The sequence below is a fragment of the Etheostoma cragini genome, chromosome 6, assembly GCF_013103735.1.
Source record: "Etheostoma cragini isolate CJK2018 chromosome 6, CSU_Ecrag_1.0, whole genome shotgun sequence".
NCBI classification, from domain to species: domain Eukaryota; kingdom Metazoa; phylum Chordata; class Actinopteri; order Perciformes; family Percidae; genus Etheostoma; species Etheostoma cragini.
Genome location: NC_048412.1, coordinates 6,637,201 through 6,664,872, shown reverse-complemented (window position 1 = coordinate 6,664,872; position 27,672 = coordinate 6,637,201). Strand labels below are relative to the sequence as shown.

The following is a 27,672-nucleotide window of genomic DNA, read 5'->3' as shown; positions in this document are numbered from 1 at the left end:
CACTCTTGCCTCTTTGATGGCGTCGGGGAAACAGCCTGTTGACAAGGAGATGTTGATGAGATGGGTGAGGAAAGGAAGAAGGTCAAGGGCAAAACACTGGAGAAAGTGATCTGGTCATTATGGTATGATAAAGTACACTAGGAGCACACTCTCATACAATACAATCTTTATTTTTACAAACATATAGACATATTTTTGCACAGCTAGTTCTTAGATAGTCATGGTTACTGGGAGCTATTTGAAACAACTTCAAACCTTTGTAGTCTGCTCTGTCTATATTACACACAGTAGTGTTTCTGAGGCCAGCTGAGATGTTGTGACCCACAGCCGAGGAGTCACTTTATCATGAGACGGTTAAATGGAACACTGCCAGTGTCTCACAGGTCAACACACTGGGGATATCATCATCAGTGTGCGACAGAGTGTTTGATTTAATGAAAACCAGAGACACGCTCCAAGCTGGTTTCCCACAGTGCAGTGCACTCATCTGGAAGCAGGAAGTAAACAAATAATGCCACAGGCCAAACAGCTGGGGATGGTGGGCTGTGGGCAGAGACACGGGACTGCTGTGCCAGTTTTGGCCGATTTGCCTGTTTGTAAATGCATGGACTGGTGCTGGACTAATATTTGCAATAGCATCTGGTCCAGAATTCACTTGCAATGAACAGTAGTTTGAATAATTACATTTGATCATTTTTGAGTTTTTTAAGCTAGAGTCAGAGTAGAATGGCAGTAACTCTGCACATTTTGGTTATCACTGGATAATAATTATAGGTTACGTCTCTCACTTGTATTTCAGCACCTGTATCTTAAAATGATCTTATATTAGAATGTCGGACGCTGCCTCAACAAAAGAGCCTCAGGAAGGAACTTGTTTTGGTGGAACATGTGTACGTTCAAAAGTTGTTTTAGTCGTGCAACAGAAAACTCTGATTGGACAGATAGTCTAGCTAGCTGTTTGGATTTACCCTGCAGAGATCTGAGGAGCAGTTAACCATAGTCCCCAGAAATCTACTAGAGTTTAAAATCACAACACAAAGAAAGCAGAAGGTATCGGAAAAGAGTGACATGCGGTAGAATTTCTGGCGGCAACTGAAGGGCGATCCCGGGAGTGGAACGTCATGCATATAGAGACTCTCACTACATTGTTGCTCTCTTTTTTCTACCTGCGTTCTCTCATCTTCCCCTCTTCCATTCTCCTCCTCATCATCATCATCATCCTTCTGAATATTCCCATCTGACCTGTTGACAGTAGGCATTGCACTCTTTCTTCGATGCGTTTCTGGAAACATGATTGACACAACGTGAGGTCGAATCTATTTTTTCCGAAAAAGTACATACAGTGTGCAAGGACCTTTTTTTTCTTTAGAATATTTTTTGGGCATTTTTAGGCCTTTATTGTTGCTAGAACAGCGTAGACTTGAAAGGGGAGAGAGAGGTGGAATGACATGCAGCAAAGGGGCGCTTGGTGGAACCAAATCCACAGCTATCGCGTTAAGGACTGAGCCTCTGCATATGGGCTCACACTCTACTCGGTGAGCTACCCAGGCGCCCAGTGTGCAGGGACATTTAGTTGGAGTTGGCGAGCAGTGTGGAGGATATAAAAAAAATATGCAATTAACCCAAACCCTTATTAGCAAAATAAAAAGATGGTCATGACATGGATATGGCTCTAACCTGGTCTGCCACTGCTATGGTTGAGGTGTGGCTAGGTTTAGGCAAAAGAAATGTGAGGAAAAGAAGATTGTGGTCATGGCTGAAAGGAACCAACATTGACTTTTTGGTTGGAAACAGGATGCATGTTCAAATGGTGCCTTGATGTTCAAGAATACATTGTTCATCCATCCAACCATCCACCCAGCCTCCTCCCCCAGCCAGTGCTTAGTAGGTTTTTAATGCATGTGCATGACAGACTGATGCTGTTTTATTTTGCTGTAGAGGACAGTCTTAAATTGAGAAAGCAGAAAAGCATATAAAACATCCGCCAATTGGATACACAGACACTGCATTAAACAAGCTAGTTTTAGAAAAAACATTCATTCATCAAGCATACACACTCCCTTGAAAACGACTTAAATTGCAAAAAGCTTGCATTTAATGACAAAATAAGTGCATCAACCACAAAATCCATTCTAAACAAACCAAGGCCATGTTCACACTTGGCGTATAAGCTGCCAGTGTTTTACATTATAATCTTATTGAGTAAACCAGGTTTTCAAAAAAAGTCATCAGCTCAGTGTCTTTTTAAAATTGAATAACGTAATACTTTTCTGGAAAAAAACACCCTACGTCAAGAGCTTTTTTGACAGCTGAGACCTGTTGTTTCCATAACAACATGAAAAAAATGGAAAATATGCCCATAGATAGACTTGTGCTTGTGTGAAAGCACACAGCCAGTTGTATGATATGACCGAGTGCTACTTGTTCAGGCAATGACAGTTAGGGAAACTCGGTTTCTGTTATTTATCTGTCTAGCGTTAGCGTTTGCCTTAGCGTTAGCCTAAGCATTAGCATTAGAGATGGCGTTAGCGCAGATTCCCTTTACAAGATCAATATCTGTTTTCATCTTATAAAAAAAGCATCACGCTGTTCCCAAAAACAAGGACAGTAGAAACCAAAATGGAACTTATTTTCATTTAAACAACACATCATCAATATGTACTGTATATACGCACATATTCTTCTGCTGCAACACAAAAAAAGATTGATCAGCTACTGAGAAGAGAAATGCTCAATGAACATTACAGTAGAAGGCATCTGTCAAAATTAAGATGTTGTGACTCTGTTGAAGTCAGTCAATTTCTCTAGCAAGCTTGACTTCACAAAAACGCAGCAGCGAGTGGCCTATAGAGGTGGAGAGGGATCAATAGTGAGCAGAATCAATGCCATCTACGATGAATGATGAATGTCAGGTAATGTGCAGTATTGATGTGTGCATTTGTTTTGTTGTGTTTGCAAGAATATTTTATAGTTGGATCCATGTCTGCTGACGTAGTCTCACACAGCGCTGCGAAGGAGAGTCTGACTACACAGCATTCGGGGATGGGACAAAAAACATGCTCTGGTTTATTGGCATTTTTGTAAACCATTCACAGTTGTCCTGGATGGCAATAAGCTTCACATGGAGCCTCTGAAAAACAGCCTCGGGAAGGAACTTGTTTTGGTCTAACATGTTCAAAAGTTGTTATAGTCGTGCAACAGAAAACTCAGACTGGACAGTCTAGCAAGCTGTCTGGATTTGCCCTGCAGAGATCTGAGGAGCAGTTAACCACAAACACAAAGAAAGCGCAAGGTAACTAACATTGGCAGAAAAGACGTCTGGTGAAATTTCTGGTGGCACCGCACCAATCCTGGTGGCGAATTGTCGTGGATATAGACTTGATGTGGTGTGGATAATAATAGAGGTACAAAAGCAACAGGGAAAGAGGAAGTAGAAAAACACTAAAAGAAAAACCTTTAGGATAGAGACTAGAGAAGGCAGGGGAGGGTATAAAAGAGAAATGGAATTTATAAGAAATAAACCGAAAATGGTAAAATATCCTGACAACTTTCTCATCCTCACTGTTATTATGGCCACCACTGCCAATACACATGAATTAGAGGTAGCTTTTACCTCAATTACTGTTGAAATGCATGTATATATATTTGACATTTCCTTTAGGAAATGCATTGTCCCTAGGACCAGGCTAATTTTTCCGATAGCAATGACTCTTAAAAAAAACAGCTTAACATTTTTTTTTCTTCTTTGTTGTTCTCCCTGTAGGCCTGATTCGCTTGCAAGAACTCATAAAGGCACCATCCCGGTACAACATCCGGTTAAAGATCCGACAGCTGCCTGCAGAGACCAAGGATGCTAAGCCGCTGTTAAAAGAGATGAAGCGGGGGAAGGAGTTCCACATCATCTTTGACTGTGGCCACGAAATGGCTGCTGGGATCCTGAAGCAGGTGTGTGTTTGTGTGTGTGTGTGTGTGTGTGTGTGTGTGTGTAAATCATTGCAGGAGACAGCTGTGAGGGTCTAAATGTAACAACAGTTTCTTGCTAAAGCACACTTCAATGGTGCTTATAAATGTAGCTCACTCTAGTGTGAACGATTTCATGTTACACATTTTGTTCCAACAACACCTTAAATTATCTATAATTATGTGGAATATGTGTCAGTCCTTAGGGTTGAGTGGATATTTTGTCATCAGGCCACATTGTTGTCTTTTCTTTAACGCGTCTTTTTTAAGCATTATTAACATTTTCTATTATTGCAACACCGCCATTTTTTTAAAACATCTTTTTATTGAGTTTTAGACATTTGACAGACAAAAACAGTATAACAAGGCACATATAAAACAGAAAAAAGACCAAGAATTAAATGTAGAAGCTGTAGTACCCACAGTTATTTATCTAAACATCCATAGATATATGCTAACACGAAAAACTAAATAGTTGTTTATCTTAACACCGTATAGTACAGATGGCACACAATAGATAAAATAAATTAGTTAACACTTGTCCAATTTCCATGAGTAACCAATGCATTGTTTGGTTTCTAAAAAACAAAAATTCCGTAGAGATCTAACTTAGAAATAATAATAGATAAAAGAATAAAGCTGTCGGGGTAGAGATTTAAGGAGCATAACTTAGGGCTAAAGGGCACCTCCTCGCCAGTGATGTGGTTTGCCAGGTCCAACGCCTTTCTCCAGAATGAGAGTATCGGTGGACACTCCCACATACAATGAAATAAAGTTCCTTTTTGGTCATTACATTTGACGCAGGTATCTGGTAAAATTAAAGCAATGCTTTTGGGGCATTTTTCAGCCTTTATTTAGGCCTTAATTTGACAGGACAGCTGAAGACATTAAAGGGTAGAGAGAGGGGGGGAATGACATGCAGCAAAGTGCCACAGGTCTGAGTTGAACCGGGGCTCACTGCATTGAGGAGTGAAACTCTATATACGGGTGCCCTTATAGCTCAGAGCGGGTGACCATATATTGAACTCAACACTTTAACTGCAAAGTCCAGCTACTGCAGTCAGTACAGGCATTAGTACGTCATTTTTATTGTCATATGCACAGTAAGGAAACATGTTTCCGTGTACAATAAAATACTTCCTATGCTGTCCACAGAATTCAAAACAATCTAAAGTCTACATATTACACTACAAATATACAAAATAAAACAATGTTTCAAAATAAAGCAATTTTAAAAGGCAGGTCTATACAGTGAGGCGGAGAGTAAAGGCATGGAAGTTGCGGTGTTGGAACAATGTGTGGAAGTTTAGAGATCATGTCCCATGAACGGCAGAAACTGTGACTTTTTTGTTGATTAATGGATTCATTATTTGAACAAAAAAATGTCAGAAAATAGTTAACAAAAGTCAGTCAGTGTTTCCCAAAGCCCAAGATTGTCCTTCAATGTGTTTTGTCCACAACTCAAAGATATTCAGTTTACTATCACAGAGGCGTGAAGAAACTAAATTTCAACAAAAAAAAAGACTGAAACTGTTTAATCAATTGTCAAAGCAGTTGGCCATTAATTTAATTGTTGACAACTAAACTCCAATCCTTCCCTAGCCTTAACCAAGTAGCTCAGTTGCCTAATCCTAATGATGCCTAAACCAGTTTATTTGATAGAACATACACAGCCAGACAGTTTTTTTGGGAAATTGGCATCAAATGTGGTACATCCTGTATGTCGAACCTCCACTGATTTTGCAGATTTGTTGCTCTGATGAGGTGGTTTCTGAGTGCATGAACCCTCACCAGTTTCCCACCCTTCAATGCTGTCAATAGTGTTTATTGGGAGCTTGGCCAAATTTCCCCCAAACAGTCCAGATTCTATAGCCAGACGTCCTCATACTCACGCAGTCTGAAACTGCTCCATTGGTCTGTGATTATGGCTTATGGATAGAAAATGCCTCTGCACTGGATAGACCTAGCACCGATCAGAGCAACGGAGTATATGACGTTTGCTCAACTTTTGCCAAATGCCGTAGGAAAGACGGCAAAAACATCTCTCCAATCCACAAACGCTTTGATCGTGGTTCTCTGTTCTCTATTTTAAAATGAATGTGCTGTCGATATCTTCTGTAACAGACTTGATGGCGGAATCTACACATCTCAGCAGCCGTCGTTGTTTAACCCAAGCGCTCTTTGGTGACGTTGTTGTTTATGTTACTTTTAATCATATATCCATCATCGTATAAAGCCTGTCCTGACAATTTAATTGGTCTAAACAGCTCTGGTTCAAGCATAGTTGCTCCACAACAGATTAAGTCCAGACCGAACTTACCACGCTCAAATGTTGTGGGCGGGGCTAAATTTGGCTGCAATCCAGGCTACAGATTCTGCAATGGAAGCCTTGAATGGCTGTAGTTGCTAATGATAGAACTAGGAAACATAGCTGCTATAAATAGTTTTTAGACCAATTATGTCTAAATTTAAACTCAGTCATCTCATTATCCCAAGGTAACAAAAGCTACAAGCTGTTTTTATGACTTAATTATCTAATTTTGTATCATAATTTCCATATATGTCATAATTGTTGAATTTTGAAAAGACCATCAGTTGTTGCTTCCCTAGGACCTTTATTGTAGGAGGGGAGGAGATTGTGTATTTTGGGATATTCCGTATTTTATAGTAAGATACACCCAATGGATTGTGGGTAGTCTACATCTATGATTTTTAATTTCCGTGATTGTTCAGGTGCTGTGGGAAAATTCCTTCTTAGCCGGATGTATGTTTCCTTCCACAGATCTCTGCAGGGTTAATCCAGACAGCTAGCTAGACTATCTGTCCAATCTGAGCTTTCTGTTACCTGACTAAAATAACTTTTAATGATATTGTCAGATTCAGATAAGTTTATCTCATCTATAAACGTGTCGTACGCACTAAAAAAGTCTGAAAATGTCCACGTAAAAGTTGTGATTAATAAAATACAAAACTGACCGGAGAATTTGTTCCTTCGAGCAAACTCACCCCTGTGTACACACATTTTGGAGAAAATGGGAGTTGGAAACACAGATAGTGAGGTTGTGAACTGATGTCAGACTGTAGAAAGTAAATGGGAATAATAATATACTTGTAATATTTTCAAGTATTGATGCCTCCGTTGTAGTTAGATGTCGCTGCGTATTCCTGAGCAGGTGTAAGACACTCGGAATGAGCCAGAGATGAAGTTGAAAAGATTTTTTTTCTCTCCCAAATATGGCCGCAGAGGCAAAGTAGAGACACAAAAATTAACAAGCTTATGAGAAGAAGACAACACACTTCCAAGAAATGAAAGGTAATTGACTGGGGAGTAAAAATCTATCCCATAATTTAAGAATACAACTGTATTCTGTAACACTAATTTGACCATTAATGTAGTTACTGCACTGAGCGTATCCAGCAGACTTACATCCTGCTCCCTCAGGTGCTTCCTCAAGCTGTCTCCCCTAAGCAAAGGAAGCTGCTAGATTATATACACCTGCAACTCGCTTCTCTAATTGGATCATTCCAATTCACAGTACAATGCAGGGGTGGCTCAGGTGAATAGACAGACAAGGCTTTACACAGCCAAAATTCCTCTAGCTATATAGACATTCACAGAATATTATATACACACACACACATGCTTAACACCACACAGACAAGTATGTGGCAAAAGACCTATTTGGTGTGAGATTATAATTAACAGTAATGTTTCTTAAGTAAATGGCATGGTCTTAAACAGAAAGATGAACTGATGAAGATAGCTGTAGCATGTGTATATCCATAGTAAAGGATGTTATATGTGCACAAAAAGTTACGGGATTACTGTGGGGAATTTGATGAATGGCTAGTTAGTTGATGATTTAAGATGATAAAACATTGTGAAAATTAACAGAACATATGGAATTGTTAAACAAACATATACAGGCAACCTTTAAGGTCAGCCTTTGAGAGATAAAATAGATAGTGCCCCGCTACTGTGACGCAGCCATGCTTTCTGTCACAGCCTCACACAAGTCTTTTCTCTCCATATCATCCACGTTATCTTGAAGATAAATCCAGCAGGGTAATTTGCGCTTGTACTGAGTGTTAATTGTTCTTCATACACCTTGTAAAATCCAACTCAAATATCTTAAATCAAAATACGTTCTTAATATTTAATCAGCGCTATCTCACATTACATTGTCCGCTACAATGCGCAGGAGGAGGAGATGGCCCGACTCCAGGGAATACACGATAGCATCAAATACCCTACCATTAGATAACAGAGGAACACAGTGTAACTAACTAAATATCAGACTTTAAAACTGTGCATATATCATATTATCATCTCTTATAAAGTCTAGAAAAACAGCCTCTAAGCTTTTGCGCAAATGTCCTCATTATCGGTCAAAACTTTAATTCTGTTGGTGCCGATTTAAATTCTCTAAAGCTGTGCTCTTGGATCTATGTACTGAATTGGGTCCAGTAGCGAGGGCAATGCGCCATCCCGGTCCAAATAAAGGTCCTCCCCACTCTGGGGGCAACCAGCTGTTTCCAGCAGTAAATGGTAGACAGCGAGTGTTTTATATAAATATTATATAAAATCTTCAACTTTATTACTGAGCCTTGTTTGGATATAACATATAGTTCTGTGAAATCTTATCACATAGGTCTGATATATCAAAGCTGTCCCCGATTGCCGTAATGTCTGCCGTTTTAGACAGTATAATTAAGGTATTAAAGTTCTTATAATTAAGGTAGTCTATAGATCAGATTTCCTTCCTACACTGTGCAAGAACAGGCAAAAATTATGATTTAATTTGAAGCAATTCCTGAACGTCTGAGAAGTTTTTATCTTTTTCCCCGCCAGTTGTCATGATTTGGCATAACAAAAGAACAACTGCCAGGGTCAATAACATGCTGATCAGTTTTCATGAGGTGCTTTGCATCGACTATTTATGGTTACAAATGGGTGTGTACAGGGCGGGATAAGACGCTGATTCACGTACGCACACTTGTGGTAATCTGTGATTTATAAAGGGAACATTGCTTACAGATGTGCATATGCACGGTTTTATAAATTTGAATTTTTATAAATGAGACCCCAGGTTTATAATTTGTTGGTTTGCTGATTACCCCCCACTGCATGTAAAATGTCCAAACTAAATCTGTGCTTGTCCATAAATTCATACTTTGCAAATTGGCAAAAGCAAAGCTCTGACATCCTTCTCCAACGCCATGTCTTCCAACTCTTCCTGGGGATCACAAGATGATATCAGGCCAGATTAGCCCTCCAACATGTTAGGTCTGCCCAGTGGTCTCCTCCCAGTTGAAGATGCCTGGCTTACCTTCACAGAGGGGCAATCAGGGACCATACTAATTGGAGGCCCCAACCATCTCAAGTGGCTCATTTAAATACAAAGATATAACAGTTCTACTCCTAGATTCTACTGGATGTCTATCCTCCTTGCTCTATTTTCTAGGATAGACCCAAAAAGCTGTAAACAAAACTAATTTTGGTCCCTTGATCATGACTAGTTGGGGATTTGAATGTAGATTGACAGCATATGCTGCTGCCCGTCTATCAGCTGAGCAGGCAGAGAGCAGAGAGGGTGACGCGGCAGTTCCCTAACTTTGCTCTTACTTCCAACAGCGTCCTTCTGTAACAGTAGGACGCTCGGTTAGCCGCGAGGCTAACGTCCATGGCAAACACTGCAGCTGTAACGTTAAAGTGTCTACCTCAGCTGAGAACGGAGAAATGTTTTTGCCTTTCCTACCGTGTATGTTGTCATGTGTCATGGAACATTTCCCTCCCCAACTCACCAAAGGAAAGTCCAGTGTACCCAGCCTTAGTGACTAGGGGGAGCAAGTTACTTCCCAATTGACGTGAGAAATCCACCATTCTACGACTGCTGACACCTAATGTTTCTAAATTTATGTCCTAAACTAAACCTGTCCCGAGACAAGACTGTTGAAATAGGACAATTCTGTGAAACCCTTCAATGACTCTTTCTTTTTTTTTTCTTTTTTTTTATACTCTCTACAATATCTGTAGGTAACTTCACTATGTCCTAAGTCTTAAGGCATATTTTGGTCCCCTGCATGAAAGTTGAGTGTGCAACACACCCATTAACCACACTTTCCTCCACACCCTTGCTTTCCGTTTCCCTACATAGTGGACACAATACTTCCCACATTGGCACTGGATCTAAATCATTTTGTGCAGAATTGTAAAATTAACAATTAACAACAATTCCTAGGATAATGAGCTGAATTAACATTTCCAGTTGTGTGGTGAAATAACACAAAACGCAAATGTTGGCCCACTGATTGTTGCCCTACATGCTACTGTTTTTAAAATGTTGATCAGCTGCTTGCACCTTTCCTCGTTGACAGTGCCAATAAAGTCTGTTCTAAACGTCCGCAATAAAAACATTATCACCAGGGACAATTCTAGGATCAGACCTTTAGGGGGGCTCAACCCCTGATGAGATTACATAGATACAGTGTCTTGCAAAAGTGTTAACCCCCCTTGCTAAATTAGTAATTTCATTGGTCGATATTCTTTGAGCTAGCTACTGAAAAACGTTTTTTGACACAACTGATAGAACTAAAGCTGACACGTTAAGTCTCAGTAAAAATGACACAACAACATTCAGCAATTTTTGTTGCTTATGTTTAAATTTGGGTTCTAATCTGCTCTATTAAATGATCAACTTCGTCTCTGGGAACTACCAACGTTAAACTTCACAACCGCGCTCCTGCTCTGTCTCTGACAGATTAGATAGAGACTCAGCCAAAGGCGGGAGTCTGGCACAACCTCCTCCGATTGGCCAAAACCCTTTACTGGACTAGGTTCCAGGTGCGTAGCATCGGCGACAGACAGGACATGAAACCTGTTTCAAGCCCTTTCAACCTGGAACTGTTTGTCCGCTCTCACTAACAGACACGTTGGCAAACTCTCACTTTAAGAACTGTTCAAGTCAATCGCCAATGATCATCACACACCATGTATGTATTTTCACATTCAAATCAACAGCATAAGCACCACACCTCAGTAGCTGTTTTTTCCCTCAAAATGTTCCAAATGTAAAACACCCTGCTGCTTCCAAACTGTCTCCCACAGCAACTCCACCGTGAACCTCATTATTGTAGGATGACTTTCTGTATTTGTTTCCAAGATGTCCCACGTCTATAGAATCATGCGCTATCATCCATATTTGCCAACACATTCCAAATGCATGATGAGACTGAGCTCTGTCTTTTGCTTTATTTAGCTCTTTTTCTTTTTGGTGGGTGTTTGTTTCTTATCTCTGAGCCTGTGGCTGCAGCAGTGTAGCAGAATATATGCCGCTTCACATTACATGGCAATACAGCCAGTAATACAGCCACACAAACAGAAAAATGGCTGTGTGTGTGTGTGTGTGTGTGTGTGTGTGCCTGCATGTGTGCAAAATATGACAAAATATTGTATCTGCCTTCCTATTCATTTATAAATCCCTCCCTTTCCCAATATCTCTCTCTCTCTCTTTCTCTCTCTGCCTCCTTCTGTTACTCTCTTTCTTAGGCTCTCGCCATGGGGATGATGACAGAGTATTATCACTATATCTTCACCACACTGGTAAGTAGAGAAAGTGGCTGTGCTGCACGGTCGCTTTGTCATCAGGTCTAACTCAGAGCTCCATATCCCCATTGTTGCATGCACAAAGAACGAGATGACGCCGCTCTTCAATCTTCATTTTCTCAGCTATTCATTTTATGTGTATTACCTTTGATCATTCCTTTTTTCTCTTTAATGTGTTTTCCAGAGCCTGAGAAAATAATAGCGTAGTACTTTGTAACATGTTTGTTTATTTGTTTGTTTATTTATTTATTTATTTATTTATTTATTTCATTTTCCCCCTACATTTTCCACTTTACCTTGCACTGCTCTTCTTCCTTCTCCTAAAGTTAATGCTCTTCATCTTCCTCATAACCTTTACTCTGCAGTGACCGCAGAGTCGATGGGGCAGAAGATGGTGTCACTATTTATTTTTTACCTAAATATGAGAGGCTGAGTTCATAGTCTGTAGCTCTTCTGATACTATGTGGCTATAGTGACCTTGCTTTTGGTTATCTCAGGATAAATTCCCCTTCCCTGTCCATACAATAAAACACAATACACTTCTACATATGTTCACACACTAGTGAGCATTATTCTAAGCTCCCTAACTGTACGAACTTGCTTATAGGCAATGTTTGACGTCAAAGATTTGACTCAAATAAAACTCTTATTGAAGTTCACATCCCACTCTCATCTTCAAGAGCCTGCGTGTGTTGCCTTGGATCAAAACACTCTGTGCGTGTGTGTGCGCTTGTGTCTGTATGTGTGTGTGTGTGTGTGTGTGTGTGTGTGTGTGTGTATGCATGTGTCTGCATGTTCCGCCTCCCCCCTGTCCTTTACTTTTTTTTAATGTCAAGTTCCTTTGAAAACTGAATAATTCTGTTTTTCACTGTCTGTGCTTTTTATCATGGCGCCTAAAAGGTATCAATTTTGGCTTGAAATGAAACATCTAAATGTGCATACTTTTCTTTCGGCAACCATTCACCGTGGCCCAATTAATTAAATATCCCTCTGGTGTTTTCAGGAAGATGAAAAGTAAAATACAAACATGAATGAGGCAGGGGAGGTACGGTAGTAGTTGTCATTTCCCGCTGTTGTGTTTGGCAGACACAATCCAGTGCTGACAGCCTAATTCTCCCAGCAGAGTGAACAAACCAGCCATACTGAGGCCACATATGGCAGCCACTTTCCTGCCAGATATTTCTCTTCTCTTTACTTGCCTCGTGTTAAGTGTATAGTCTACTACACTATGCAAGGTTTGGTCAGGGTGTCTAAGGCTAAGACTGACTAAGGCTAAATTTACATTGCTCTGTTTTGGTTTGAAAACCAATATCTTTTGCTAAGTTTTATATTGCATTCGCACGTGTTTCAGAGCCCCTAAAACGGAGACATTTAAAAACACTTCTGAATCTGCGGGGTTGTGTTGCAGTCTCAACACCACTGGCAACACCAACACCGATGCCAACGTCTCGCTGGCAAATTAGGTCTTATCTGTCATGAGACTAAGCTACTTGCATTACCAGAAATGGGTGGAGTATACTATACATGCTGCCTCCTGTTTACCACAGCACGCACATGCCAAGTAAATGAAAATGTTGACGAGATATTTTGGTTTGGGCGTGTTAGTTTAAACAGAGATTAGTTCTTCTACTGGAGCTAAACACACAAGTGTGCATGGAAATCACTTTTGGCTCAAAACTGCTTAAAAATCAAGACGTAGCAATGTAAATTTAGCCTAAAGGTTCACCACTGTAATGTTGTATATAAAACAGTTGGAAAGATTGACCTATCTCATTGTAAAAATAAAAGTAGCAGTAGTGAGTTCAATTTTAAAGAGATTAAATTTAAACAAATAAACACTTATGAGTTCTTGGTGAGAGTAAGATGAAAAGATGGATATCATGTCTGCGTGTAAAGTACAGAGGTGGAATCCAGGTCGTTCCTAGCTTAGCTTAGCAATAAAGACAAAAAAAAAAGATCAAAAGGAGATGAGCAGCGGGGTATTTAGTTGGTTGCAAACTGCAACCTCAATGCTAGATACCACTAACACTGTTCCTTTAAGCTTGACGTTAGTGGAGGACACAGAATTTAAAGCTCAAGGATTGGGCGGTTCTTACAAAAATGCTCTTTTGTAGTCGTAGTTTTACTTGTCTCTTTTTTACCTTGACATGCTGGCATCTTTGACTTTTATTATCAAATAACCAGATATTTCCTGACCTAGTTATTCACTTCTTATACTGATGATTCAACCATAGTTTCATGTCCGTGGAAGCTCCAACTGAGACAATGAATAGGACTCTTGCTTCAGGAGCCCTGTTGGATGCCAGACATAGCTCAACAACCTAGAGTTCAGTCCAGATGATCCAGCCAGTAGCACAAAGACCCTAGCCTTGCCATGTCAAAAGTTAGTATGTCTTATCAGTGACTACCTTTCTGTGCACGAAATATTCTGATTTTGCCCTTATTCCATTGCAAACTTGTTGTGTGTCCCTGTTTTGTTTCTTCAACCAGCTTCTTAAAAGTGTAACTGGGTTTGCTCATATGCACGAAACCTGTTGAAATCCAAGTCTTTGTTTTAAAGTAATTGTTTTTTTACTTCTTATTGGGTCTCCAGCCTCGCAAACTGTTGGGTGGTTGGTTTGTGTAGAAAAAAAACTGAGCAACACACAGAGCTTACCGTGAGCCATGAACTTGCATGAGACCTGAAACTGGGGTAAAAGGCCTGACTGAGACGCCTATTCCGAATGCGCTGTACATGTGTCTAAAGATTGCCTCTAAAACCTGAATAATACTGGCATGTACCACATATCTATATTCGGAAAAAGGTCTTATTCGTAAAATCCAAACAAAATATGCTGTTTACATGACCTATATTAAATTTGGAAGATTGTCATATTCGGAATAGGGCTGGGCGATATAGAGAAAATCAAATATCGCAATATTTTTGACCAAAAACCTCAATATCGATACCACAACGATATTGTAGTGTTGACTATTGGTGTTTTCACAAAATATTGACACAATGAGATTTTTGATAAATAATCATCAGTAATGTGGGTATAATGACTAGCTGGGTATAGGCAAATAATAGAACAGTTATAACAGTCTGGTATGTTCAGAAAATGACATCACTTTAGTGTAATGCAGCCTTTAAAACCAACACTTAAGCCATACTACCATATCACAATATCCAAAATCAAAGACAATATCTAGTCTCATATTATGATATAAATATAATATTGATACATTGTCCAGCTCTAATTCGGAATACTAGTGGAATAGTAGTGTGCATGTAAACGTGCACTAAAATGTCATGAAGTTTCTTGTTAGCTAAGATGCTAGTAACTAAAGTAGTTGAACTTTACACTGCGTGGCTGCTGAATAATGAATCCCAGTCTTTCTCTCATACTTCTGATGTATTTTCCCTCTTTCCAGGATCTGTTTGCGCTGGACGTGGAGCCCTACCGTTACAGTGGTGTGAACATGACAGGCTTCAGGATCCTCAACACTGAGAACAGCCAGGTGGCTTCCATCATCGAGAAATGGTCCATGGAGCGACTGCAGGCTCCACCCAAACCTGACTCTGGTCTACTGGACGGCTTCATGACCGTGAGTCTCATGCACAAAATAAATAAAGAGTGAATGAATGAATCCCTCTGACCACTTTGGAGGTATGAGTTTCATAGACACGGCATTTATATGCTCAGGGTAACCAAGGTTGTTTCCCATTGGTCAGTTAGGAACAGTTATGAAAACATAACATCCAAGAATTTGCTCCCACGCTCCATGTTTTTTTCTTCTGAGATCACTTTCACACCTGTAGTTGGGTTAATTTCTTCTGGACCAAAAAAACGTGATTCTGTTTATTTATATTTTGGATTGCCTAATTTGTGCTCCGACAACTTTTGGCGGCCACAGAGGTGGTTTCTGGGAGATTGAAAAAACCGATGTGACTTTTTGTTGATGTGTGTGACACATTTTATGATGTTTCTGTCACTTTTGTTTACCTTGAGAAGTTTTTATCAGCGTTTTTTAAGAAGTTTACTGACTCTGCAGCTTTGCATGTGAGAATTTTTAACAGAAAAGGTACACCATAATTTCTGTGTTTTGGTTATGGGACAAAGTGAGTAATGAGCTGCCAGTACTTTTTTAATTTTATGGATTTATTTCTTAGAGTGGAACACATTGTTACCCGTGTTCATGCCAACTTATGATAAATGAACCAAGTCGTGTAAACTGACAGATAACTTGTTCATTGGACAGATCTGGTGGTTGCATTAAAGGCAGTACATGCAAAGTTTATTCCAGTAACTGACAGCAAGTCTTTTCGTGCTTTAGTGTGCCTTATGTGTTTATTCATCTTAGCGGGAGCTCACAAAGAAATTGGTTTACATACGAGTTAGTCATAGAAACTGCATTCAGACCGCGAATGTCAAAAATAATGACAACAGCTAGAAACAGCACAAGAACAAGGCACCTTAGCTTACAGTAACTTACCATATATCTCAACTGGATGCAGCTGTGTCACATTCCGGCTCTGTTGTAGCGGTTGGACACAAGCCACTTGCATCCTACTAGTGGAAGTCCTTCAGACAGGAAGCATCTTTATGAAGACTGACGCAATGTTCTTTTCTCACTGTATTTTATTGAAGTTGTTGCAGCTCCACCCAGTTAGAGCACACTACTTGAGTCATCACTAGGGTTGGGTATCGTTTGTTTTTTCCAATGCTGCTAAAGCCATACTTTTAAAAATTTAAATAAAAGAAGCACAGTTGTCTTGTAAGGCCATATGGTAAAAATTAAATGATTTCATAATAAGGTAATAACTTATTTTACTAGTAAATTGCTGTTGAATGACAAAAACACCACCCAGATGGAAAAGGGTATTTTCCAATAACTTTGAATGCATCCAGCGGATTTTCCAGCGGCACTTAAACAATCCCGGAAATGAAACGTTTTTGATATAGACTACAGTTAATAAGATGTAGACTACGTTCTGGATCTAAAAAATTTGGTCACAAAAGCCGATATGTCCTGCGCATTAGCCCACTAGTTGGCTGATCGATGAAAATATACCTGTGAATATCTGCAGAGTATCAAATTACTCTACAAGAAAAAAAATGTTTAATCTCTACCTCTAAAACACTTTCTGTGGACACGGAAAATGTCACGGCCATGTCGCATCCAGCTGACATGAGGGGATAACATAAGAATAAACAAATGGAGGGTATGTGCTCTCGGACATATATTGATTTGTATAAATAGACGTGTGTCTGTTCTTTGATTCTTGCCGTATCAGTGTAAAGCCAATGAAACACTGTTATGTGTGTATATATATATATATATATATATATATATATATATTTCACTATATCACCATATCACTATATATATATATATTAGATATATATATATATATATATATATATATATATATATATAGTGATATGGTGCACTTGCAGTAGTTAACCGGTGAGACACAAAAACTTGAATTTCAAGTGTACTTCTTGACTTTTTCTCTGCTGCTTTGGCTGTTTTTTACAGACTTAAAGTCACTAGAAAGCACTTTTCTGGACATGATAGACCTGTTAGAATGGATGTGCAGTGGGCTCTCTTACTGCAACTTGCTAGTCATCCTAAGGGAGTCGAATGGAAAACCTTGGTGCTCGGAGTTGTGAGCCCCTGGTGTGATAAGATGAGTCTCTGGCACTGTGATCTGAAACCCCTCTGATCACAGCACACCGCCTGTAATAACTGTTCCTCCACGCTTTCATACCACTCTCTTATCTTGGAACATTTCCAAAAAAACGTCAACCAAGAGACAAGGAATGGGAAGGAAAAGAAAGTAATGGAAGAGATAGGAGAAATGAGTTGAGGGGCATGAATAAAAAGAAAAAGAAGAAGAAGAGAGTGGGTGAGATGAAAGCAGATGTGAAATCAGAGTCCTTGTGTTTTATTCCCAGCTCGACTGTTGAGGTGTTAAACGTGGGGCCAATGTAGCTGCTTGGTCTGATTCCAGTTGGAAAGCAATGGCGGCGGCCGCGGCAACATGTTGGCTGCTGATTGAAAACAGTGGCTTACCTCTGGTGAATAACACATTCCCTTTTCTTTTTTTCTAAAACAGCGAGATCTTGCTGAGTCATGTTTCTGGATTGATATCGGAGAGTGGGTGTTACTCAGTTTAAGCCCCTTTTGTTGGATTTGTGGCTCAATCAATACTCTTTCCCACTTGAGACCTGAAATGTACTGTGTGTGTGTGTGTGTGTGTGTGTGTGTGTGTGTGTGTGCTTGTGTGTGTGTAATAACTGTACCTTTCAAAACTAAAAAAGCTCAGATTGCCTTTATAGCTACAAGCTACATGGAGTCAATTTGATGTCTTAAAGCGCCTATATTATGAAAAAAAAAATCCATGCTGTTTGGAGTGAGATACTGGTTTCTGATTGTCCTCTGCCTTCAGTCTCCGGTTGAGCTGGTCATAATCTGCACGGCTTTCTACGTCACTAGTCAAGACGAGGTGGCTAACAGTAGCACATGCTAGCACTAGCATGCTATATTGTTCTCAATGGCAAAACAGTGCTACAACACACACTAGTTCACCATAATCTCCAAAAGAACTACTTCCATGTCCGTGTTCTGCAGGTATTACACAAATTAGAAGAAGTCTCCCAGCTAATCCTGCCTTGTACTGACCAAAGTTAGAGAAAGAGTTCTCTAGCTGATCTGATCTTTGCTACTGTGTATGTGCAACTCCCAACAAAGATATTATAGAAGTGAGATGTCTCACTCTGTAGCTCAGAGGATCTGCAGCCATGAACAGTACAACAAAAATTGTGTTTTGTGAAAAAAATCTATTCTGTGAATGTAAACCTATTCTGAAACAACCTCAAAATACAATTATGAACCTGAAAATGAGCATAATATGGGCGCTTTAAGTCCGCATGGGAAAAAAATTAAAGATCTGTCTCATCATCTTTGTGTTTGTATTCATCTCTTTTACTCCATTCTGTGCTGTTGAGAGCCATCAGGCGAGCAAAGCTGGGCGGTTATTTTTGGATCAGCGACAGGTGAAGATTTATGTGTGAGGAGTGTGCAGTGACCCTGCTCATCACTGAATTAATGGCATTTGAGTTTGAAGGTGGGGATTGATTAATTAGACAAATGGCAATCAGTCAGCAGCTAATGCATATTGACATGGTGAAAGGTTCCGTAAACGTTTGATTAACGGCTTAATTTGTGTGCTGTATTTACGGTTGTGTGTGCTTAAGTAGTGAACTGCTGATGTGATGTAACTTATGAACTCGCAGATCATGACAGATTGCACTGAGTGAGCAGTCCAGGGACTTTACTCTCTCACACTGCTTCTCCATTCAGTGGTTGAAATTGCAGTTTGAACTAACCAGTATGACCGACTGCAGAATAACAACAATACATTTGCAGCCAAGGTTGCAAAATGTATTGTTGCTGCAATGTTGAAATTTAAAGCAACCTATTACAAGTTGCGACTTCTAGCGCTGGTTGGCAGCTGGCACTAAAACCTCTGAAACAGCAATTAGTTCTGCAATAAATAGCCTCAATTGCAATCAAACATTTGATCTTTCCTGTCTGACATGGGCAAGACCATGCGACTGACTTTAACACTATTCACTGTGGCCAACAGGGGCAAACGCCCTGCAACTTAAGAAAACACATGCAACTGGACAAAACACGAGCAAATTAAGAACCAGCTTCATTTATTTGACAACACATGCGCAGCATTCAGCAAACGCACTGCAAATACTTACACACACAACACAACCAAATACATAAACACGCTGCAAATATAGAAACGATGCAGAAAGAAAAGCACATAAACTCCCCCAAAAAGGTGATGCAAAAAGAAAAGCAGATGCAATTTTTTAATTTTTTTAGTTATTAATGTATTATAAATTATAATCCTGATATTCATTTAATAAACAGTCTATGGACAGGAGGCATGAAACGTGAGGTCTCCAGGCTGCAGCCATACCCAACTCTTCGACTCCTGTGGGGGGTCAAAGATCAAGCTGTTCCACGTAGCTGCCCCCCTCCGTTGTGTAACCTGGATGCAGCGTTTTTTTTGTTTGCATCTTTCTTTTTGCATCATTTCTTTTTTTCGGGGTTTGTGTGCTTTTGTTTTTGCACCGTTTCTACATTTGCAGCGTGTTTGTGTATTTGGTTGTGTTGTGTGGATTTGCAGCGTATTTCTGTATCTGGTTGTGTGATTTCCTCTAAGCACAGGCAGACACAAGGGGTTTTCTTGCTACTGGTGTATTAAAGTCCTCGCTCCAAATCCACCGTGAAAACTAATAAGACAACATTGACAAAAATATGGAAGCAATGTTAGCTGAACATAAACAATACCATGCACAACATGTGGAATACCATTTACCAAAGTAAAATGCAAATGAACAAACAAATACCTCGTTGGCTGCATGCTACGAAGAAAGGGAAGTCTTTGAGTCTTCAGAGGTATACTTAAAACCGCTCACATCAAGGTCTGTAACACACACATGCTATCTGCTGCCCGCTGGTGTTAACAGTAGAACTCGAGCAAGAGCAGCCCAACAAGACTTAATTACTTCAAAATAAAAGCGTCAATAAGAACTTTTACTTAGAAGAATAAGAATAATTTTTTTTAATTCTAACAGTTACAGGTTGTGTTTGCTAAATGATGCGCACTTGTTGTCAAATTAATGAAGTTGTTTTGTTAATTTGCTTTTGTTTTGTCCATTTGCGTGTGTATCTTAAGTTGTAGGGCGTTTACCACTTGTCGGCCACCGTACAAAGCTCCACATAATCATTTCTAACTATATATGATCCACTTACTATATATATATTTTTTAAGAGTTGTTCCTCCGATGCCTCCAATACTGCCAAAAATGCTGGCACCGCTCTTAGTGAGTTTGCAGGACTGACTGTCAAACAAAAATAAAAGAAAGTTAAACGATTACTTAAGTGGTAGCAATCCTATCACAGCCATACAAGGTTACTAGTATGCAGCTGTTACAAAACTATTTATATACTGTATATCATTTTTTAATGGACAGTTATCAGATCGGCTACTCCCTATCAGCCTAAAACGCCACTTAGGTGATCTTAACATTTGTAGCTTTTTGATAGAGATTCTTAACCACCTGCCTGATCAGCTAGTGTTTTCTTACCCAGCAGACTATCCAGCTCCAGCTTTTTTCTCTGCCGCCGCAAACTGCATCGTGTCACGGCATCATAACATGAAAATGATTAAATTAACCCATGAAGTTTGGCCCAGAGATTGTTTTTCTTCTTTCCACAACATGTTTATGTGTGGCAAATCAGGTGAACTAATTCTGCACCTTATTCCTTTTATACTGCCTTCAATTAATTTGGTGGTGAAGAATCCCTGCCCTGAGTCGTGGCTTAACATGCACGACGAGGGTGACCTTACAAGCGCCACGCTCTCATTACCATAATGCCTTTCCTTGTTAATTGCTTGAGCTGCTGTCTGATTCATTGTTTGCCTTGCTAAATTGAAACAGGTTCAAAAAACACTCAGGCATGACTGTAATCTTTGCATTTATCTCCTTGTCATAAGTTCAAAAGACAGAGACGTTCACTTTTACCCTTGTCTGGACAAATGGGGCTGACCCGTCAGCCATCAAGGTTGCCTCTTTGTTTGTTGCAGCTCCAAAACACAGTTGGTATTCAGAGACACAGCTTTACTGCTGAATCATTTCTATTCCCATATTAACATAAATATGCCATACCTGTGGGTACATCTAAATGGGAAAAGTGATGGAAAGCTATTTCCTTTTTGACAGATATCATTTAAAGTCTGATCCAAACAGAGTTATAAAAAAATGTCACACAGACATTAGGCATATTCCAGGATTCATATCATCTGAGCATCACTCAAACAATCATATGGTGGACTAAGTGAAAGCATGGAATGAGTCATGAGAAATATGTCGCCTTCAGCTAAGCAGAAGGATTAGCAGCCAAAACTGTGTTCGCACTTTGCAGTTATTGTGTGGCTGCCAATGAACCTACTTACATTAAATTATATGTAAACCATGTATTATATATTTATTAATTCATTTTAACAAGCATGGATAACCATTCATAACCGTCAACTGCACTCAAATACACACATGATATATTAAGTTATGCTCTTTATTTAGCTGAATATGAGTTTCTGTTTGAGTTATGGTCTAAACTTTATTTAGTATTTTGATAATGAGTTTTTGTCTATTTTCAATGCTGAGACATTTCCTGCCATGAAAAGTAAATTACAGTCCCATTTTTTTTCATTACATGTTCACTTATTTGTTGTTCAGCTATTGTTGAGAATGTTTAGTTATCATTTGACCTGCGTATGGAATTTCAGTAACATGATAACATTAAAACAAGCCATACTTTCTACTCATTTACCACGTTACGTTGCAACAATCAAATTTCCATGAAAATGAAAACTGAGCAAAAATCCCAGGCTTAGCGCCACCCAAGATGATTGTGATTGGTTTAAAGAAATGCCAATAAGACAGAGCTTGTTTTCCTCCCATCCCGTAATGCTGTGTGGACTAGGAAGACCCTTTTTTCCGCAGTGCTGTGGAGGAAGGTCTGGCAACGCGAGACAACATGCAGTTGAACGGTCCTTGTGAAGAGCAGAAGAATCCCAGAAATATTTGCTGTCGGCCCCAGAGGCTAAGGTTACTTCAGACCAATAGCCGGTTGCAGGAATAATGCAACATCTAGAGCAACATCTTTAACTTCATCTAATCGAGTGGCAGAGTAGACAAAATCCGGAATAGTATTCACTTGCTATTAACAATGTTTTCTTAGCAATATTATATTTGAATGTGTCACATACTGTAGTGTAGTGTTGACTTAATAAGCTCATTCAAATGCTTACATTGTATAGTGGAATGCACAGCAAAAAATTATCCCATGGTGTTTATTTGAAGTTATATGTATAATATCGTACACTTTGAGAATGTTGTCTTATAATATTAGAGTAGCTGGACATGCAGCCTATTTTAACAGTGCATCACTTGAAAATAATGTTTACAAACTGATCCAAAATAAATTCATGTTTTATCTTACTTTAAAGAATTATACATGACAAATAATGCCTAATTGGATCCATAATCTGCAGGAAGCTAGCCCGCCCTGTGTTTTGCTCTAGCCGTCCTCATGAAGAGTCAGTTGTTAAAAAGCAGTTTGTTGGCAGAAAGGGAGATGAGTGAACTGGATTTAGACATGGCTGGTGGAGGGATTGAGAAATGGCTTTTTCCTCTCTATCCTGCCTGTTCCGACCTGTCAGTCATGCTGTCTCGCTGGAGACCTCCATGAGTGGCAGAACAGGCTGGGAAACATGGCCTAAACTGGTTTAAAGGTCCCATGACATGGTGCTCTTTGGATGCTTTTATATAGACCTTAGTGGTCCCCTAATACCATATATGATGTCTCTTTCCAAAAATTCAGCAAGGCAACGTGGAGGGTGGGAGGTTCGCCTTGACCAACTGCCACTTTGCTTGTTTGAAATGTGTCTCTCTCATAGTTTGGCCAAATTTCTCTGGGCGGGCAAAGCAGAGAACGGGGAAGGAACCGTATGACCTCATAAGGGGCAAGATTCCAGATCAGCCCATCTGAGCTTTTCATTTTCTCAAAGACAGAGCAGGACTAGGACTAGGGTCTGGCTAGTCCACACAACATTCCGGGATGGCAGAATAACGTGTTCTGGTTTATTGGCATTTCTTTAAACTAATCACCATCATCTTGGGCAGCACTAAGTGTCGGACGGAGCCACACTGTCTCTGCAAAACAGCCTCGGTAAGGAACTTGTTTTGGTTGTATGTTTAAAGGTTGTTGGACAGATAGTCTAGCTTGCTGTCTGGATTTACCCTGCAGAGATCTGAGGAGCAGTTAACCTTAGTCCTCAGAAATCCACCGGAGTTTAAAATGCCAACACAAAGAAAGCTGAAGGTGAGGGACATCCTGCCGAAAAGAGTGACATCCAGCGGAATTTCCAGCGGCAACGGAGAAATCCCGGAAGTGGAACGTCGTGGATATAGACTCAGGGCAGATTGAGTCAGTGGGGGTGTGGGTTGGTTACAGGGTTGGTAGCAGTGGTGGGCTATAACTAAGTTAATTTACTCAAAGTACAAATTTGAGGTACTTGTACTTCACTTGAGTCTTTTCTTTTCATGCCACTTTCTACTTCTGCTCCGCTACATTTCAAAGGGAAATATTGTTTTACTCCACTACATTAATCTGACAGCTTTAGTTACGAGTTACTTTACACATTAAGGTTTCTGCACACAAAACCCATGTAGTTCATACAATTAGATGTTTTGTTATAAATCAAACTACCCAGCTATATAACGTCCTTCAAATATAGCGGATTAAACACAGAACTGTTTGGATTGTTACCAGTTTCTAGAATGTGAGGATATTTCTGCATTGAGTACTTTTACTGGTAATACTTTAAGTAAATGATCCTGATTATGCATAATTTTACTTAAGTAAAATTTTCAATACAGGACTTTAACTTGTAGTATACAAACAGTCAGCATAGAGTAGGAACCTGCCGGATCATGCTCCACTCTATGGCCTCACTGTTTTCCAAGAAGCATAGCTTTTGTGTTGCATTGTGGGATATGCCAGGATAAGGCTGGTGCTAGGGCTTTGGAAGGCTTCCAAAGCCTTCATCTGGAGTTCGAGCTGTTTGAAGGAGTTCTCATTAGAAGGAGGCTAATATTTGGTTATTCCACATTTTGGCTGCGGCCCCAAACGCGGCGCTGGGATGATGCTGTGGACTGTGCCCTTCTCCGCCTCTTAGATGGGGCTTCTCTCAGCTTAGCTTATTCCATCTGCTTCTCTGTGTGCATTGCACCATGCCTCTGTCTCCCCCTTCTTCTGGCTCACAGACTTGGATCTGGCTCTGGCATAGTCCAAATGTTGGGGTAGGAATTTGGCTGTGACATGTTGCTGGGACGTTATTCCGCAGCTGGCGTTACTTGTGCAGAGGCTGGCAGTGCTTGGCCGTGCTGGGCAGGACGAGGAGCAGTGACTCTGGTGCCACAGTGAGCCATTTAGTGAGGGCCGGGGTTTCTGTGAACGCAGAGGGCTGTGGGAGACAAATCGCTCTCTACAGTGCTGACTCGGGGTGGTTGAAATGTGCTCCTTTTTACATTCTTTTTAGATAACATGATCTGTTTTTTGCTTTCTGCAGTTTATACAGCAGCGTGTCAAGGTTTCAGGAGTGGGCTGCAGATTAGAGAGCATTCAAACAGCGCTTCAGCTCAGCTCGTTGCTTTTGGCAGGCCCGTTGGAGTGGCTGCTCTGCCTTAGTAGCCATGTTGTCAGTCTAAAAAGCAGTAAAAGGTAACATTTTCATTCTGAGCATTAGAATACTGAAAACAATACTATTGTGGAGTCACCGGATTAACTTGACTTAAAACAAACATGAGAAGGGAACTTGCTGCATAACTAGACTTGCCAATGAGAAGTGAGTGAGAGTGAGACTCTTCCACGCTCAAAGAGAAGGAATCTTCTTTGGTATCCTTTAAGGTAAAGAATTCCGTTGAGGGGACTGGAATAACAACATCTAAAAAAACACAACCACAACCAGTTGTAGCTGAAGGTCAAAATACATAGGGGGATTACAAAAGACCATTTAACACAGACATTCCACAATAGCACCGCAATGAAGGTCTGCCATTATGCCGGCTTTGTTTATTCACACAGAACCAAGCATGGACGCCATAACGCCGCCCCGGTGTGTGATTTCAAATAGCTTGCCTACATTCCGACTGCCAACTTTATACATCATAGGAGCACAATTGTTAGTAGAAAGAAGAACAGAGACAGCCGCAGAGCAAGCATAGTGTACGTCTGTTTGTGTGTGTGTGTGTGTGTGTGTGTGTGTGTGTATGTGTTAAAGCAAATATATGTGTATATATTTTTTATATTTAAATAAAATTAAAATATTTCATGCTCCATTTTAGCCTGTTAATAATATGTACTACACTAATGAGGCTTACGCATTGTTAATACCACTACAAGCACGTGATTGTTGCAACACATTCTGTCCAGTAGAGGGACGTCTAACATCAGCCTGGCCTTGAAGGGGACCTACGTCCCCGCGCATTGCATTTCCAACATGCCGTTCTCTGTTTACATTTATTTTCCACCACGAGCACACAGCGACAAACACAAATCAACAGAGAACTTTGTAATGAAACATTTTCTAACAAGTGTATTGAAGCGGCTCTGTTGGAAAGGCTAACGGTGCTTGGTTAGCACAATGACATCATGTTAGAAGGCACAGCTGAAAGGATTTGTCATAAACTTAGTAACAAAAGTGTTAGCCATGATGCTAAGGACATTGATAAGTAAGCCAAACGGTACTGACACTACTATTAGGGACTTTAGTGATTTATAAACAACCTGTTTTTTCCAGAGTGTCACATTACTGAGAATATAACTGTTCAAATGTATGTTTAAAGTTAAAGCTAACACTGACAGCTGTTGGGCAGCTAACATGAAGCTCCCCAATAAGCCCCAATAACTCGTTGCCCGCAGTTAGGAAACCACAATGAGTTAACAAATGATAACATTAGCATTTTGGCTAGGTGGATTTCAGTTTTAAAGTTATGTTAAAACTGTTTTCCATCCTTTAGATCTCTCCCTCTGTGCTAAAATTAACCTCACAGTGTCTTGTGTTTCTCTCTCCCGTACCTATTGTTCATCAGACGTAACATGAGAAGAGGGAGATTAGCTAACGTTAGACAACCTATTTATAAAAAGTAAAATGACATCTGAATAGTAATTTCACATTCAAAATAGTAATGATTTTTTTATTACTATTCAAATTATATTCGACCCTAGTGTGTGTGTGTGTGTCTGTGTGTGTCTATGTGTGTGTGTGTGTGTGTGTGTGTGTGTGTGTGTGTGTGTGTGTGCCGGCTGTCCCTTTTTACACAGATTGTACGGCTCTGTGACTACCTACACTGCCGGCTTATATATTTATATATATATATATATATATATACAGAGGGGTCACTTACAAATTTCCATTCCACTCCATTATACCAGCTGATCTGAGTGGGTGGCTGTTCTTTAATGCAATATCTACATTACCCATTATCAGCAACCATTTATCCAATGTTCCAAAGGCCCATTCTGTTTACTAATCTGATATTATTTTTAAAGGATTTACTGAGAAAACATTGGAGAAATCTTTTGCAAATATGTAATCTGAAAACTGCAGCCCTGGTTAAAAGACAATGCAACTGATCTCAGCTGGTATTCTGTCTACAATGGTGACCCCAAACGTTTGACCAGTAGTGTATATAACACTTACTTAATTGTATTATTACTTTACTATATTAACAAGTATGATAAGTATTGGCTAGCTGAAATGTGCAGGCCATTCAGTTGTGATTAGAATAGACATGAGCGTGCTACATCAGAGACACTTTACACCATTCAAACATTCAGATTAAAGTATTCTCCAGTCTTTATTTTGACAGTCTTCAAGTTATCTTACAGTCGCATGGAAATGGAATTTTACGTAAGACCCTATTCATAAAGCCCATCATTAATTTCGTATGTGTTGTTGAAACTGAACTGTTCAGAAAATGTCAATGCTGTGTTAAAAAAGACAAAGGGTTGTTTGTCCTCAGGAAAATTACATTGTTTTATATCAGTAGGAAGCCTTTAAATGTTTTCTATTCAGGTTTTGTGGCCAGTGCCTTCCTGAGCTCAGAGCAATGATGGAAATAGGTTTCACACATGTATTAAAAAGTGGTTCCGTATTTGGTTTTAAACCTGAATAATTTACTAATCTTAGAGAAAAGAACGGTACGCAGTTTAAAAACTGTGTAAGTGAGTTAAAGATGCCGGCAGCTGTAGAACAACATTTAAGATTCAAAAAAATATTTTACAGTATCCTTCAATTTCCAAATACCCCCTCAGCCTACAGCAGGTATATAAAAACTCAAAATAATGTATAGGACAGCTTAATTCAGTTCAGTTTTATTTGTATATAGTATATACACTCACCGGACACTTTATTAGGTACACCTGTCCAACTGCTCGTTAACACTTAATTTCTAAGCAGCCAATCA

The 27,672-nt window shown here is 39.8% G+C and overlaps 1 protein-coding gene and 1 long non-coding RNA gene across 6 annotated transcripts in view; one reads left to right on the top strand and one right to left on the bottom strand.

The window, feature by feature from the left end:
* The window catches only part of grik2 (glutamate receptor, ionotropic, kainate 2), a 254,762-nt gene that overhangs the window by 88,485 nt on the left and 138,605 nt on the right, over positions 1-27,672 (top strand). For all 5 annotated transcript variants that reach the window (XM_034873461.1, XM_034873463.1, XM_034873462.1 and 2 more), the window contains 3 exons: positions 3,764-3,945; positions 11,510-11,563; positions 14,981-15,154. In XM_034873461.1, coding sequence (XP_034729352.1) covers positions 3,764-3,945; positions 11,510-11,563; positions 14,981-15,154 — 410 coding nt within the window. The remainder of the gene's footprint in view (positions 1-3,763; positions 3,946-11,509; positions 11,564-14,980; positions 15,155-27,672) is intronic.
* On the bottom strand, positions 2-10,805 carry LOC117945764. Its single transcript, XR_004656889.1, has 3 exons — positions 10,795-10,805; positions 558-563; positions 2-110 (listed from the first exon to the last, which is right to left on the bottom strand). It is a non-coding gene; the product is annotated as an uncharacterized LOC117945764 (long non-coding RNA).